Source organism: Oncorhynchus kisutch, unplaced genomic scaffold (assembly GCF_002021735.2).
Source record: "Oncorhynchus kisutch isolate 150728-3 unplaced genomic scaffold, Okis_V2 scaffold930, whole genome shotgun sequence".
Lineage (NCBI taxonomy): Eukaryota > Metazoa > Chordata > Actinopteri > Salmoniformes > Salmonidae > Oncorhynchus > Oncorhynchus kisutch.
In genome coordinates this window covers 28435-43951 of record NW_022262875.1, presented here as the reverse complement: position 1 = coordinate 43951, position 15517 = coordinate 28435, and the positions used below count along the sequence as shown (strand labels likewise).

At 43.4% G+C, this 15517-nt stretch overlaps 1 protein-coding gene across 1 annotated transcript; it reads right to left on the bottom strand.

Annotated features, from left to right (window-relative positions):
- Positions 1–1613: 1613 nt before the first annotated feature.
- Positions 1614–12346, bottom strand: LOC109885118 (splicing factor U2AF 35 kDa subunit). Its single transcript, XM_031817077.1, has 8 exons — positions 12200–12346; positions 11518–11605; positions 7159–7225; positions 5654–5703; positions 3854–3952; positions 3532–3665; positions 2793–2885; positions 1614–1970 (listed from the first exon to the last, which is right to left on the bottom strand). The coding sequence occupies exons 1-8, from the start codon at positions 12241–12243 to the stop codon at positions 1805–1807; spliced, it is 741 nt and encodes a 246-aa protein (XP_031672937.1). The 5' UTR covers positions 12244–12346; the 3' UTR covers positions 1614–1804.
- Positions 12347–15517: the final 3171 nt, after the last annotated feature.

Below are 15517 nucleotides of genomic sequence, written 5' to 3'. Positions count from 1 at the left end.
TGCATGTTTAGGGCGCACTTTGATTGGCTGCAGCGAGGGAGTCTATTTCTGCCCCTCCTCCAATAAGAGATGCAGATTTGGTGAAACAAGTAGTACATGGCGAAAACGTATGGAAGTTTACCAGGGATCTATTTATATTCATTTCCAAAAAGTAAAGAACCTTCTCAAATGTTAGTTTCAGAAACATCTGAGCCTATACGCAACTCGCGCATCCCATTGTGCCATTCAATGCGTTAACGTGCCTTTCACGCATGGTTTATGGTCGTAAATGGTTGTTTTTTTAGGTCACTATTCTTTGTGAGGACTGTATTTTTACAACTGTTGATCTTGGTTGTCCAAGGTCATTTCCATGCGTAACCATTAGACATAATACGGATGGATACATTTGGGTACACGGTCATAACATTTGCTGAGTTCAAAACTGGGTACTCGGAAAAATAGGTTCAATCATGACGTCAGTGACCTTCAGGTCGGAGTCTAGAAAGAGGCTGGAGTTCGAGTGACCATTCAAAAGATTTTTCCCAGTCGGAGTTCGTTTTTCCCCCCACCGAGTTCCCAGTTGTTTTGAACGGGGCAACTGTACAACTCACTTAACTATTGGTGCATTCAAGACAACTGATGGCTCATTCGAATAACAGGGATTTTTTTTGGGGGGGGGCTCCAAATGACGTCATGATTTGACCTCGTATTTTTTCAAGTTCAAATGCTCCATTCAAAACTGGGAACTCCGAAAAATAAGAGGTCAAATCATGACGTCAGTGAGCTTAAGTTCAGCTCTTAAATGCCCAGTGACAGTAGCTTTACTCTACCTGTCAAACTCATTCCACAGGGCCAAGTGTCTGCGGGTTTTCCCTCCTCTCTTGTACTTGATCAATTAAGTCACTAATTAGGAACACCCCTCACCTGGTTGTCTAGGTCTTAATTGAAAGGAAAACCCCCAAAACCAACAGACACAAACTCTGTCCAGCTGTGTAGTGCTAGGATAAAAACCAAAACATGCACCCAGATGGGGCCCCAGGACCAAGTTTGGGGAAACCATGTGTAACAGTATAGCTTCCGTGCCTCTCTTCGCCCCAACCTGGGCTCGAACCAGGGAGCCTCTGCACACATCAACCACAGTACCCATCGCGCCACAAAAGCCGCGGCCCTTGCAGAGCAAGGGGAACAACAAGTTTGTGAGTGACTGTGGTTGATGTGTGCAGAGGGTCCCTGGTTCGAGCGAGGAGAGGGACGGAAGCTATACATCTAGGTCTCAGAGCGAGTGACATCACCGACTGAAACACTGTTAGTGCGCACCACCGCTAACTAGCCAGCCATTTCACATCAGCCACACTTGCATACATTACATTCAAACGTGTGATAAATGCAGAGGGATTTAAGCTCATTGCCTATACCAGGGCTCTCTAACACTGTTCCTGGAGCGCTACCATCCTCTGGGTTGATAAACTGTTAGTTACAAATGGAGCTGGAGCAAAAACCTACAGGAGGGTATCACTCCAGGAACATGGTTGGAGAGCCCGACCCGTGCAGTAAACCCTTTCACCCAGTCTTATCCCTGATAGATTGTAACTCCAACACCGTCCAACTGCAGCAACAAAAGAGGACACAGCAGAGAATCACTACAAAGTCTGTTTTATTGAGAAAGCAACGGAAGCTTGTATTTGTGTCTTTAAAAAAAGGGATAAAATAAATGAAATTAACGAGGATTCCAACATGTTACACACATTTTTCATCACGGGAGAGAGAGGTAGGAGGAGGGGGGACAAGGGGTTGGAAGAGGGGGATAATTAGGTCTTGGCTCATCTTAAAACCTTCCAGAACGTTCCCGGTCCCTGGACCTCCGTTTCTCGCGGTCTCGTCCGCCACCTCTTCCACCATCGCCACCACGGCCACGGTCTCGGGAGCGAGAACGCCTTTCCCGGGATCGCGAGCGAGAGCGGTGTCCTCCTCCTCCACCACCTCCTCCTTTGCTAGAAAGGGAGAAATAAAATGCTTGAACCAAAGCACACAACTTAACCAGCCTAGAGAATACTCAAAAACCTCAACTAAAAATGAGACTTTTACTTTAGTCAACTACACAAGTACCAGTGGTGGGGAAATGTACCCAATTGTCATACTTGTGTTAAAGTAAAAGATACCTTAATAGAAAATGACTCAAGTAAAAGTGAAAGCCACACAGCAAAATCCTACTTGAGTATTAGTCTAAAAGTATTTGGTTTTAAATATAATTATCAAAAGTAAAGTGCTAAAATATACATAAGTATCAAAAGTAAAAATCATTTCAAATTCCTTATATTCAGCAAACCAGACGGCACAAATCATATATATATATTTTTACATTTACGAATAGACAGGGGCACACTCCAACACTCGGGCATCATTTACAAACTAAGCATTTGTGTTTAGTGAGTCCGCCAGATCAGATGCAGTAGGAATGACCAGGGATGTTTTCTTTGTGTGATTCAGACCATTTTCCCGTCCTGTTAAGCATTAAAAACGGAACGAGTACCTTTCGGTGTCAAGGAATATATCATGAGGAAATAGTACATCATTTTCTTTAGGAATGTGGTGTAGTAAAAGTTAAAGCAATGAAATACAAATAGTAAAGTACAGATACCCCCAAAAAACAACTTAAGTAGTACTTTAAAGTATTTTTTACTTAAGTACTTTACACCACTGCCAAGTACAGTATTGGATGCTTCACCATTCAATCCCATGAAACAGTCAAATGTTCACCGTGACACAGAACAAGGTCTTCCTGGAATACAAACATTCCTTAGAATGCGTCCTACCCTTTTCTGCGGCGTCCATACAGGTCCCGACGGAGTTCCCTGGAGATGGGTTTCAGGTGCATGAAGTTGCAGAAGCCTCCTCTGGTGCACTCTCTGTGGATGGTAGGCAAGCAGGGGGTTAATACTGTTACCGCGTGTGAGAAAAGCTTTTCCAATCTCCACCTGTATCCACTGACTATCACGTTTACCACCCTACACTCCAAAGCAGAGGCCTAGCTAGCTACATGTATCCTGCTGGAGTTAGCCAAACAGTTCAACTGTAGCCTTTAAGCAAACAATGGGTGTTCCAATGGAAAAACACTTGAGGCACCATCCCAAATGACACCCTATATAGTGCACTACTTTGATCAGGGCCCATAGGGAATAGGATGCCATTTCCCAACACAGCCGGAGTTATATAGTTATATGCTGCAGGGAAACAAGACTACATTCTTCCTGTCGGATAAGAGGTGGCAACTTAAGCCTCAAGCCAAGGGTGTATTCATTAGGAAGAAAATGGAACATGGAGGATTCTGAATTTGTCCAATAGAAACTCTAGTTTTCGGGTGTAAAACATTTTCCGTTTGGTGTAAATGATTTACGTTGAAAATGGTTTTAGGACTACTGATTACATTGTGGAACTGGAAAAATATGGTGGAATGCAGTGGTGAAACAAGGCGTCTGGTTACTGTTGCAGGTACACCGACTGGCACACACAGCAGTGTATAGACATTCATCAGAAAGAGAGATGGACACTGACCCCATCTCATACTGCCGACAGCAGGCTTCCCTGAAGTCAGTGACGGGGGAGAGCTCTGAGTGGACAGGCTGACCGTTGAACCAGCGGTTGTTCAGGTCCATCACCGCTTTCTCCGCATCCTCTTCCCGACGGAACTATACACAGAGAGAGAGAGAGAGAGGAGAGGCCATGTTTTAGACAGATTTATGCTCCGATGAACCCAAAGACGAGCTACTATAAAAACAGGACTTTCTCCTGTTTCTCCAGACAAATTAACGCAATCACACTGAAGATGGATGCAGGGAGAATTTAACATGGTTGACATGGGATCTCTGACCCTCACCTTCACATAGACGTTGCCGACCAGGTGGTCGCCAAGGTTGTCACACACGTTCATCTCCTCCACCTCTCCGTACTTCTCCTCCATCTCTGTGAAGACTTCCTGTAGGGGTTAGGGTCAGAAGATGGGGTTAGGGTCATGTGTGACAAAACAATCACTGGTTGATAAGTAAAGCAGCACCATGGAGACCCACTTTAAAAGATCCACTAAGAACTACACCGAACAAAAATATAGAAATGAAACATGCAACAATTTCAAAGATTTTACTGAGTTACAGTTCACATAAGGAAATCAGTCATTGAAATAAATTCATTAGGCCCTAATCTATGGATTTCACATGACTGAGAATACAGATATGCATCTGTTGGTCACAGATACCTTTAAAAAAAAGGTAAAGGCGTGGACCAGAAAACCCTTCAGTATCTGGTGTGAACACCATTTGCCTCATGCAGCGCGAGATCTCCGTCGCATAGAGTTGATCACGCTGTTAATTATGGCCTGAGGAATGTTGATCCACTCCTCGGCAATGGCTGTGCAAAGTTTCTGGATATTGGCGGGAACTGGAACACGCTGTCGTACACGTCGATCCAGAGCATCCCAAACATGCTGAATGGGTGACATGTCTGGTGAGTATGCAGACCATGGAAGAACTGGGACACTGTCAGCTTCCAGGAATTGTGTACAGCTTCTTGTGACATTGGGTAGTGCATTATGCTGAAACACGAGGTGATGGCGGTGGATGAATGGCACGACAATGGGCCTCAGGATCTTATCACGTATCGCTGTGTATTCAAACTGCCATGGATAAAATGCAATTGTGTTAGTAGTCCGTAGCTTATGTCTGCCCATATCATAAGCCTACCATAGGGAACTCTTTTCACAACGCTGACATCAGCAAACCGCTCGCCCACACGACCCCATACACGTGGTCGGAAGTACTGCCAAATTCTCTAAAACGATATTAGCGGTGGCTAATGAGAGATATTAACATACAATTCTATGGCAACAGCTCTGGTGGACATTTTCTGCAGTCAGCATGCCAACTGCACACTCCCTCAATTTGAGACATATGTGGCATTGTGTTGAGTGACAAAACTGCACATTTTAGAGTGGCCTTTTGTCACCAGCACAAGGTGCATCTGTGTAATGATCGTGCTTTTTAATCAGCTTGTTGATATGCCACACCTGTCAGGTGGATGGATTATCTTGGCAAAGGAGCAATGCTCACTAACGGTGATGTAAACGAAATTGTACACAAATGTGTGCGTGTGGTTCATTCCTGGGATATTTTTATTTCAGCTCATGAAACCAACACTTTATTTAGAGATCCAATGAATAACTAGATCCTTTTATCATTAGACTATCTAGAGACCCACTAGTCTAGACTCTTTTCTTTAAGTGCGTTCTAAGCAGCCGCAGTAAACAACAGTCTGCTCTTGGAAACGACACCAACATGATTCTAATAATACTCTCAATCAATCTACAAATATTATTCAGTAGTTATTTATGATACAAGGCGATTTGTACATCAGCCTTCAAAGTCATCTGCAATGTGGAACATACCTATGGTTTCTACATGGCTGACAAGACTCACTGAGGGTCTTTTCCATTACCCAACTACATATCCTCTACTGTACAAATACTGCCCCTTTCACATCAGTGAACAGGGACAATATTGGCACAGCAGTATTGATCCTGTTGTGAAAAGTAAATGGGAGAGAGGAGGTTGATATGGTCCGCAACAGGCAAGTTTGGCAGAGATGAGGTGAAACATCACAAGTATCTCGTGCCGAGGTCACTCACCTCAAAGAACTCGTCATAGTGCTCTTGCATTTCCACATCGCTGACGGCACCTAAAACCATGAACAAATAACCAGTCAGAAAGCAGCTAGGCGGAGGAGGCAGAGTCACTAAGCATCTGCATCAGTGCAATTTCACATCCAACGACTTAATTAAGAGAATATATAGACAACATACCAAGCTGAACCATGAAACTAACATACAAGTTAACTTTGTGTACGTTTCACACATATCCTATAGCCACCATTTTAACTCCGTTAATTCATCCCCCCTGGAAATCCCCAGATAAACATTACAATGGTGCAACAGCTTAGTAAATCAGGCCAGTGATCTATTAGATTTGTATCAATTAAGCCAAGTTTGTGTATACGTTAAGATGACACCACTTTGGAACAACAACCTTAATGACAGTGTCTCAGCATCAGCCAGCTTCAATGACGGCGTTTGAGAACACTGGCAGTGGAGCTGGCTGGTGCTGAAAATGAGTCCCAACGAAGCTAGTATGAAAGTGGAGCTGGCTGGAGCTGAAAATGAGTCCCAACGAAGCTAGTATGAGCAAGAAATGCATGCAAACTAGTCAATTTTAGAATAATAGCATCTGGGTGTTGTCTGGGCACATTGAATTCAGGTCCAGGCTACTAAAAACAAACTAAATGTTTCCCAGGAAAAAAAATCTAAGGTATTGCTACTGTTTCCTGGCAAATGGGGGTGTTGTTTCAGTGTAGGTAGGTGTACACCAGATAACAGCATAATATAGAGGTGTTGTTGTAGTGTAGGTAGGTGTACACCAGATAACAGTATAATATAGAGGTGTTGTTGTAGTGTAGGTAGGTGTACACCAGATAACAGTATAATATAGAGGTGTTGTTGTAGTGTAGGTAGGTGTACACCAGATAACAGTATAATATAGAGGTGTTGTTGTAGTGTAGGTAGGTAGGTAGGTATATAGAGGTGTTGTTGTAGTGTAGGTAGGTGTACACCAGATAACAGTATAATATAGAGGTGTTGTTGTAGTGTAGGTAGGTGTACACCAGATAACAGTATAATATAATGGAGGTGTTGTTGTAGTGTAGGTAGGTGTACACCAGATAACAGTATAATATAATGGAGGTGTTGTTGTAGTGTAGGTAGGTAGGTGTACACCAGATAACAGTATAATATAATGGGGGTGTTGTTGTAGTAGGTAGGTAGGTGTACACCAGATAACAGTATAATATAATGGAGGTGTTGTTGTAGTGTAGGTAGGTAGGTGTACACCAGATAACAGTATAATATAATGGGGGTGTTGTTGTAGTAGGTAGGTAGGTGTACACCAGATAACAGTATAATATAATGGAGGTGTTGTTGTAGTGTAGGTAGGTGTACACCAGATAACAGTATAATATAATGGAGGTGTTGTTGTAGTGTAGGTAGGTGTACACCAGATAACAGTATAATTGAGGTTTTGTTGTAGTGTAGGTAGGTAGATATTATAGTTATCTGGTGTATATAATGTAGGGGGAACTTACAGCGTATACCATCGGCAGACTGGGCAGTGTTTTGAGGGTTACGGTAAATGTTCAACAGGGCAATGGTCTGAAATACAAAACGGTTTTGGGGGAAGAAAGTTAAAGTATCATGCTCCTTACAACAGGCCCTGAAGAGGACACACTGGGTCAGCTAATACTTCCTCAATGGACACATTTGAAGCCATAACTAGCTTCATTAGTCCCCTCTATGGAACTCTGCTCTGAACCAGAGTGCATGGTGTGATCTGAAATGCTGAAAGAGAAGGTAACGGCGTGTCTCCTGACCACAGACGTCTCTGCCAGGGCTTCACAGGAGGCTGCAATCACAAGGAACTCAGAACCAATCAAAGTAATCCCAGTTAAAAAGAGACATTACTGACAAGTGTTACTGGAGAAGTAGCAAGGACTCTGGTATATTCATGTGTTGATCATTCAATCCAACACATTTTCCCAAAGAAAATAGCTGTTTGTGAATAGGCCACAGTACAAAAGTCATCTAAGTAAGCACATGTGAAGCCATCTCTGGGCTATGGAGGGAGGGAGGTGTTTGGCTAGTTCTGAGGTCCTCGTTTGGAAAGTCAGTCATCAGAAGAGAACAGAACCGTGGCCCAGACAGAGTCTCCTATGAGAGTCCACAGCCATACCTACCTGTGTGAGAGGAGAGGCATCAGCTCTGGTAAGACAGGGCTCAACACTGGGTACTGCTCACACAGTAGAGGGTTGCAACTAGGTCTACCCATTTATAGTGCTCAAGGTAGTTTGGGATTTAAATTGGTCAACATAGCCTATAGCAGAACGGAATATGTTTTGAGGGTCTGATTGTGTATAAGAGGTCAAAGACTGAGGCAGAGGAAACAGAAATATTTGACGATACAAAAGAGATTGAGGAGCATCCTGTTTATTTATCTGATAGTAATGGTTTGCCATTCGGGGTGGGGACTGGGAGGAGCAGTTACAGTAGCCGAAGTGTGAGAGAGGTACTGTAATGTTGGGTTCCCTGCTAACAGAGGTGAGGCAGTCCCTCACAGCTCGGCTGCTACGTGACCTACATATGGGGAGCAGGAGGGGGGAAAAGGAGGGATTTCTGAACCCCTGAGGCTAACAGATCTTTGGACTTACAGCGAGAGGCGTCGGCCGTCTGTGCACTGTTTTGGGGGTTACGGTAGATGTTTTGAATCAAGATGGTCTGCCGGGATGACAAGAATACAAGAGATAAATCATTAAATTTGTGTAAATTCCAAATGAGTCTAGGTCCCTGAATACTGACGTAAATACCCTATTGTGTTTACTGACTTAGGAGTCGAATCTCTCCTTAGAATCTATGGGCTGTATTTCAGAGAAGTTGGGGTAGAGGACAGAATGTGAACGGAGCGAGCTCAATTTGACTGGAGCGTGCAGCGAGTTTCCAAAGGCTGGAGCGTCAGCCTTCTTGCCCGATTCCCAATAGCGCTCATTCCCGAGCTCAGGGCATGCCCAGCCCAGCATGCATTTGTAGTCTACCTGTGTGCTGCTATAGCCCCTTGCTTTAGCTACTGCCATCAAGTATGCTACTTATTTCCATTACATTTTATTTTTTTATAATAATCAAGGTGACTTACAAAGACGAGAAGGACCAAGAGAGACTGCAGTGATGTAGTGTCACAACTAAAGAATCATTTTGGTGGCTTCCCGGGTCTAAGGCACTGCATCGCAGTGATGCGGAGTCACTACAGCCTGGGGTTCGATCTCAGGCTGTGTCAGAACCGGCCGTATCTGGGAGTCCCATATGGTGGCGTAACAATTGGCCCAGCGTCATCTGGGTTAGGGGAGGGTTTGGCCGGGGGGGCTTTACTTGGCTCATCGTGCTCGTGACAGGCCAGGCGCCTGCAGGCCGACTTCGGTCATCAGTAGAACGGGGTTTCCTCCAACAAATTGGTGCGCCTGGCTTCCGAGTTAAGCGAGCGGGTATGAAAAAGCACGGCTTGGCGGGTCATGTTTCGGAGGATGCACGACTCGACCTTCACCTCTCCCGAGCTCGTTGGGGAGTGGCAGCGATGAGACAAAATAGGGTACACAAAATCAGGGACAAAAAATGACACCAAAAAATAAATCATTTTGGAACCTGAAAGAAATCCAGAAAGCATGATGGGGAACTTACTACATGGACATGCTAACAGAAAGGAACGAGGGGGGCAGCTAGCTAAGAGTGTTATTGTAGCAAAGTATTTATAAACTAACTTTTGTTCATTTTGGTTCCATTATCTATACAATATGCCATAAATGATTTTGGCTCAATAGGTCTGGCATATTACCTCTTTCATGGAGCTTTCAATTTTTATAGGATTATTTGTTAAATTGTGATTTAAACGAATGGAGCGGCAGTTTTTTTTCCCCTTCTGTTTCTGCAGAGCGGATTTTTAGAGGAGCAATTGGAAAGGACGTGGATCGCCGCGCAAGCACCACTCCATGAGCGGGATTTCTGACCGGCTCAACTCCGCCCACATGCTCTGGTAGAGGAGGATCATCCAATCAGTCTACTGATAGAAAGCTTTGTTTTGTTTCTCATGGTTCGCATAGGGCCAAGCACAACTATCCTGAGTTGGGAGACCTAGGGTTAGGTCAGATTGAGTCTTTCGATATGAAGTGGCTGAGCTGTTTAATGAAGCACAAGGACAGGGGATTTGAGCTGCCACTGTGTCTATCAAATGTCTACCAAAGAGCCAGGCAAACCGTCTATAGGAGGGGAGCAGGTTGGCCTCATGTCCATGTGAGCATAGTCAAAAGACCCAGGTTGGAGGAAAATATATACCATTCAGGATAACACTACTTCATTTCATCAAGGTTGTGCCATCTGCCATTGCATCATGCATACCATAATCAGCATTAGCCTACCAGTGGCTAGGGTGACCACATATCCCGGATTGTGCAGGACACTCCCACATTTAAATTCAATTAAAACACCACTAATTTACAAAAAAGTTAGATGTCTGTATTTAAGTCAGATTTCCTATTCATTCTTAACCGTCTCTTTTGTAGTCATGTTACACTTTTGACAAGATATATTATAAGGCCGTGGTACTGGTAACGTTGAACACTTCTCCAATCGTTGAGGATCTCTGATATTCTGCACAGCGCAAGACGAGACTAAGGCCAATGTCATATTGTCAACCAAAAATCACATGTCAAATCCTTTCGGGATTTGCTGCTGACAGTGAGTAAACTACTTACAGAAAGTGTGCTTCTGATGAATAGCTACAAGAGTAAATATTAGACTGACAGAAGGTAATTTCGTCACACTTGTAAGGCACTCCATACTCTGGTAACCGGAAGGTTGCAAGTTCAAACCCCCGAGCTGACAAGGTACAAATCTGTCGTTCTGCCCCTGAACAGGCAGTTAACCCACTGTTCCTAGGCCGTTATTGAAAATAAGAATTTGTTCTTAACTGACTTGCCTGGTTAAATAAAGGTTAATAATAATAATAATAACTCAGTTGCTCATTCAACGTAATTGCTGCTACTTCACTCAATCCCATTTTAAGTCTTCCTTCCTAACTGTATAAAATTCTCTGACAAACCAGAAATGGTTCCTTGGACAAATATTCCCTGATTTTCATAACAGCCACACATGTGGCCTCTTTTGCGTCACCAAATTTTGTGCGAGCCCGGAAAAAGATTAGGCTTCATGCGCTTCGATTACCCTGGTGCAGCTGCAAAAAAAAAATGTATTCACGTTCGTGGGACAGTATAGCCTACGTCTAGCAAAATCATGCTGTTGTCCCGCATTTGGGTATTTTAAAAATGTGGTCACCCTACCAACAGCAGTTGCTTCTCTTCTGATGATAAATATTGACTGAGAAGCATTGACATGCTACCAAGCCTATCCTCATCAATCATAATGCAGGTTCTCTGAAAGGCAACAGAACACAATGTTATATACACACACTTCTGTAGGTAAGCCAATCGTGGAATCTGAAATGCAAACGTGCACAGGGTTAGTGGAAACAGATCGGCAAACATTTTGGTCTACTTTACATCTGCTCAGCAACCTGTTCTTCCACATGAAGCTATTGCAGTATGTACCTAGGCCCATTGGAACATGGAAGCAACATTACACACGTGAATGGAATTAGGGCTAATTGACAACACTGCATGTTTCAGTACTTCATGAATGATTATTTGATCCTACACAAGGTTAAGTCCAATCTCCACACAAACAAGTAAACAATCAAATGTGAGTATAATCAGTAACGCGAGCTAGCTAACAAAGAAACCTAAGGAAGTCCTGATACGTTCTAGTGGACTATATCACAAGCATCGGGCAATTGCTTGCCATAAACCCCTAACTAGCTAATCATATTCAAGACATAGAAGTACGCTTACCTGGCTGAAAGTTGGCTTGTTGTGCAACCTAGAGCAGCGGTCCCCATGTCTGCACGCTCCAATTTTAAAGTAGAATGAACAATTGACCCTTGAACATGGACAAGGAAGTAAACAAATTAGATGTTGATAAATGGCTAAGTTTGTTGCTGCATCTAGCTAGTTACAATGGAAAACAAAAACATGATTCGGTGTATACTTGTGCAGTAGCCAACCTAGCCACTGGAGTCGACTCGAGACAATGCTAAAGAGTTAGCTAGCTACAGTAGCACGCTAGTTAGCTGCAGATTAGCTTAGCAAACCAAACTTTGAGGTTATACTAACTAGCAAACCATTTAGCTACTGACTCGTAAAACATCTGATACTAAATTGATCTAGAAAATAAAGACTGATTTAGCTTAGTCTGGCCGATTTGGAGGGATACTGACGCGACGCAGCACATGCCGCATTTTCAAACCAAGCCGCCGCCTCCTCCATTCAAGCAAGTTAACTAGCCTTCTACAGTATAGTCAGGAAGCTACGCTAGCTAGCCACACAAGTCTGAATGAAAAACAACGGGTGCAGTAGCAGTCGTATTTGTAAGTAACCTGATAGCTTTTTGGGTTAAAACGTGCACGTTCTACAGAATAGCCATTTTATTAGCATTATTATTTCAGCAGTTTCACAAAAAGACGAAATAACCTACTTGTCTTTCTCTGTTCCGAAAATGGAGGCCAGGTACTCCGCCATCTTCGGTTTGTCAACTAAATGGTGCTCTACGTCATGTATTCGACACTTGCCGCTTTTTTGACAGAGGCAAAAGCTGTGCTCTTCGTCATTGTCGTTTGCGTACGCTCTAATCTTGTCTGTTTTTTCCCCTTAATTTTATTTATTTATTTATTTTACCTTTATTTAACCAGGTAGGCAAGTTGAGAACAAGTTCTCATTTACAATTGCGACCTGGCCAAGATAAAGCAAAGCAGTTCGACAGATAAAACGACACAGAGTTACACATGGAGTAAAAACAAACATACAGTCAATAATGCAGTATAAACAAGTCTATATACAATGTGAGCAAATGAGGTGAGAAGGGAGGTAAAGGCAAAAAAGTCCATGATGGCAAAGTAAATACAATATAGCAAGTAAAATACTGGAATGGTAGTTTTGCAATGGAAGAATGTGCAAAGTAGAAATAAAAATAATGGGGTGCAAAGGAGCAAAATAAATAAATTTATTAAAATTAAATACAGTTGGGAAAGAGGTAGTTGTTTGGGCTAAATTATAGGTGGTCTATGTACAGGTGCAGTAATCTGTGAGCTGCTCTGACAGTTGGTGCTTAAAGCTAGTGAGGGAGATAAGTGTTTCCAGTTTCAGAGATTTTTGTAGTTCGTTCCAGTCATTGGCAGCAGAGAACTGGAAGGAGAGGCGGCCAAAGAAAGAATTGGTTTTGGGGGTGACTAGAGAGATATACCTGCTGGAGCGTGTGCTACAGGTGGGAGATGCTATGGTGACCAGCGAGCTGAGATAAGGGGGGACTTTACCTAGCAGGGTCTTGTAGATGACATGGAGCCAGTGGGTTTGGCGACGAGTATGAAGCGAGGGCCAGCCAACGAGAGCATACAGGTCGCAATGGTGGGTAGTATATGGGGCTTTGGTGATAAAACGGATTGCACTGTGATAGACTGCATCCAATTTGTTGAGTAGGGTATTGGAGGCTATTTTGTAAATGACATCGCCAAAGTCGAGGATTGGTAGGATGGTCAGTTTTACAAGGGTATGTTTGGCAGCATGAGTGAAGGATGCTTTGTTGCGAAATAGGAAGCCAATTCTAGATTTAACTTTGGATTGGAGATGTTTGATATGGGTCTGGAAGGAGAGTTTACAGTCTAACCAGACACCTAAGTATTTGTAGTTGTCCACGTATTCTAAGTCAGAGCCGTCCAGAGTAGTGATGTTGGACAGGCGGGTAGGTGCAGGTAGCGATCGGTTGAAGAGCATGCATTTAGTTTTACTTGTATTTAAGAGCAATTGGAGGCCACGGAAGGAGAGTTGTATTGCATTGAAGCTTGCCTGGAGGGTTGTTAACACAGTGTCCAAAGAAGGGCCGGAAGTATACAGAATGGTGTCGTCTGCGTAGAGGTGGATCAGGGACTCACCAGCAGCAAGAGCGACCTCATTGATGTATACAGAGAAGAGAGTCGGTCCAAGAATTGAACCCTGTGGCACCCCCATAGAGACTGCCAGAGGTCCGGACAGCAGACCCTCCGATTTGACACACTGAACTCTATCAGAGAAGTAGTTGGTGAACCAGGCGAGGCAATCATTTGAGAAACCAAGAGTGTCGAGTCTGCCGATGAGGATATGGTGATTGACAGAGTCGAAAGCCTTGGCCAGATCAATGAATACGGCTGCACAGTAATGTTTCTTATCGATGGCGGTTAAGATATCGTTTAGGACCTTGAGCGTGGCTGAGGTGCACCCATGACCAGCTCTGAAACCAGATTGCATAGCAGAGAAGGTATGGTGAGATTCGAAATGGTCGGTAATCTGTTTGTTGACTTGGCTTTCGAAGACCCTAGAAAGGCACGGTAGGATAGATATAGGTCTGTAGCAGTTTGGGTCAAGAGTGTCCCCCCCTTTGAAGAGGGGGATGACTGCAGCTGCTTTCCAATCTTTGGGAATCTCAGACGACACGAAAGAGAGGTTGAACAGGCTAGTAATAGGGGTGGCAACAATTTCGGCAGATAATTTTAGAAAGAAAGGGTCCAGATTGTCTAGCCCGGCTGATTTGTAGGGGTCCAGATTTTGCAGCTCTTTCAGAACATCAGCTGAATGGATTTGGGAGAAGGAGAAATGGGGAAGGCTTGGGCGAGTTGCTGTTGGGGGTGCAGTGCTGTTGTCCGGGGTAGGAGTAGCCAGGTGGAAAGCATGGCCAGCCGTAGAAAAATGCTTATTGAAATTCTCAATTATGGTGGATTTATCAGTGGTGACAGTGTTTCCTATCTTCAGTGCAGTGGGCAGCTGGGAGGAGGTGTTCTTATTCTCCATGGACTTTACAGTGTCCCAGAACTTTTTTGAGTTAGTGTTGCAGGAAGCAAATTTCTGCTTGAAAAAGCTAGCCTTGGCTTTTCTAACTGCCTGTGTATAATGGTTTCTAGCTTCCCTGAACAGCTGCATATCACGGGGGCTGTTCGATGCTAATGCAGAACGCCATAGGATGTTTTTGTGTTGGTTAAGGGCAGTCAGGTCTGGGGAGAACCAAGGGCTATATCTGTTCCTGGTTCTAAATTTCTTGAATGGGGCATGTTTATTTAAGATACTCTCATGGGGGCGCAATTGCATCCATTTTGATTTCATGAATAGGGCCAAAGATTATGATAACTAAAGCCCTTTCATCTGTTTTAGGGCCCTGTAGAAAATCTCTGCATGTATGCTACGCTGAATAAAGAAGAAGAAGAAGAAGGAAAGAAGTTTTACTTGAAGAAGATTACTTTATTGTATAACGTCCATTCATAATGTAAATTAGTAGTAAGGGGTTTCAGACTTCCTAGTATCATTCAATGAGAGGATAGTAGAGCTGACAAAACAACGACAGCATAGATCCTAAAGCCACCACACAATGTTGGCACATGACTCAATATTACCCTCCAACCACACAGAAAAACCACAGCAGGGTTATATTAGAGACTATGTGTATGTTCACACAGAGAGATCTGACAGATATTGTATGAGATATTAAGCCTACTGTAATGTGTATCACTTTAGCCTACTATAATGTGTATCACTTTAGCCTACTATAATGTGCTTAACTTTAGCGTACTATGTGCTTAACTTTAGCCTACTCTAATGTGTATCACTTTAGCCTACTATAATGTGTATCACTTTAGCCTACTATAATGTGCTTAACTTTAGCCTACTATAATGTGCTTAACTTTAGCCTACTCTGTGTATCACTTTAGCCTACTATAATGCGTATCACTTTAGCCTACTATAATGTGCTTAACTTTAGCCTACTATAATGTGC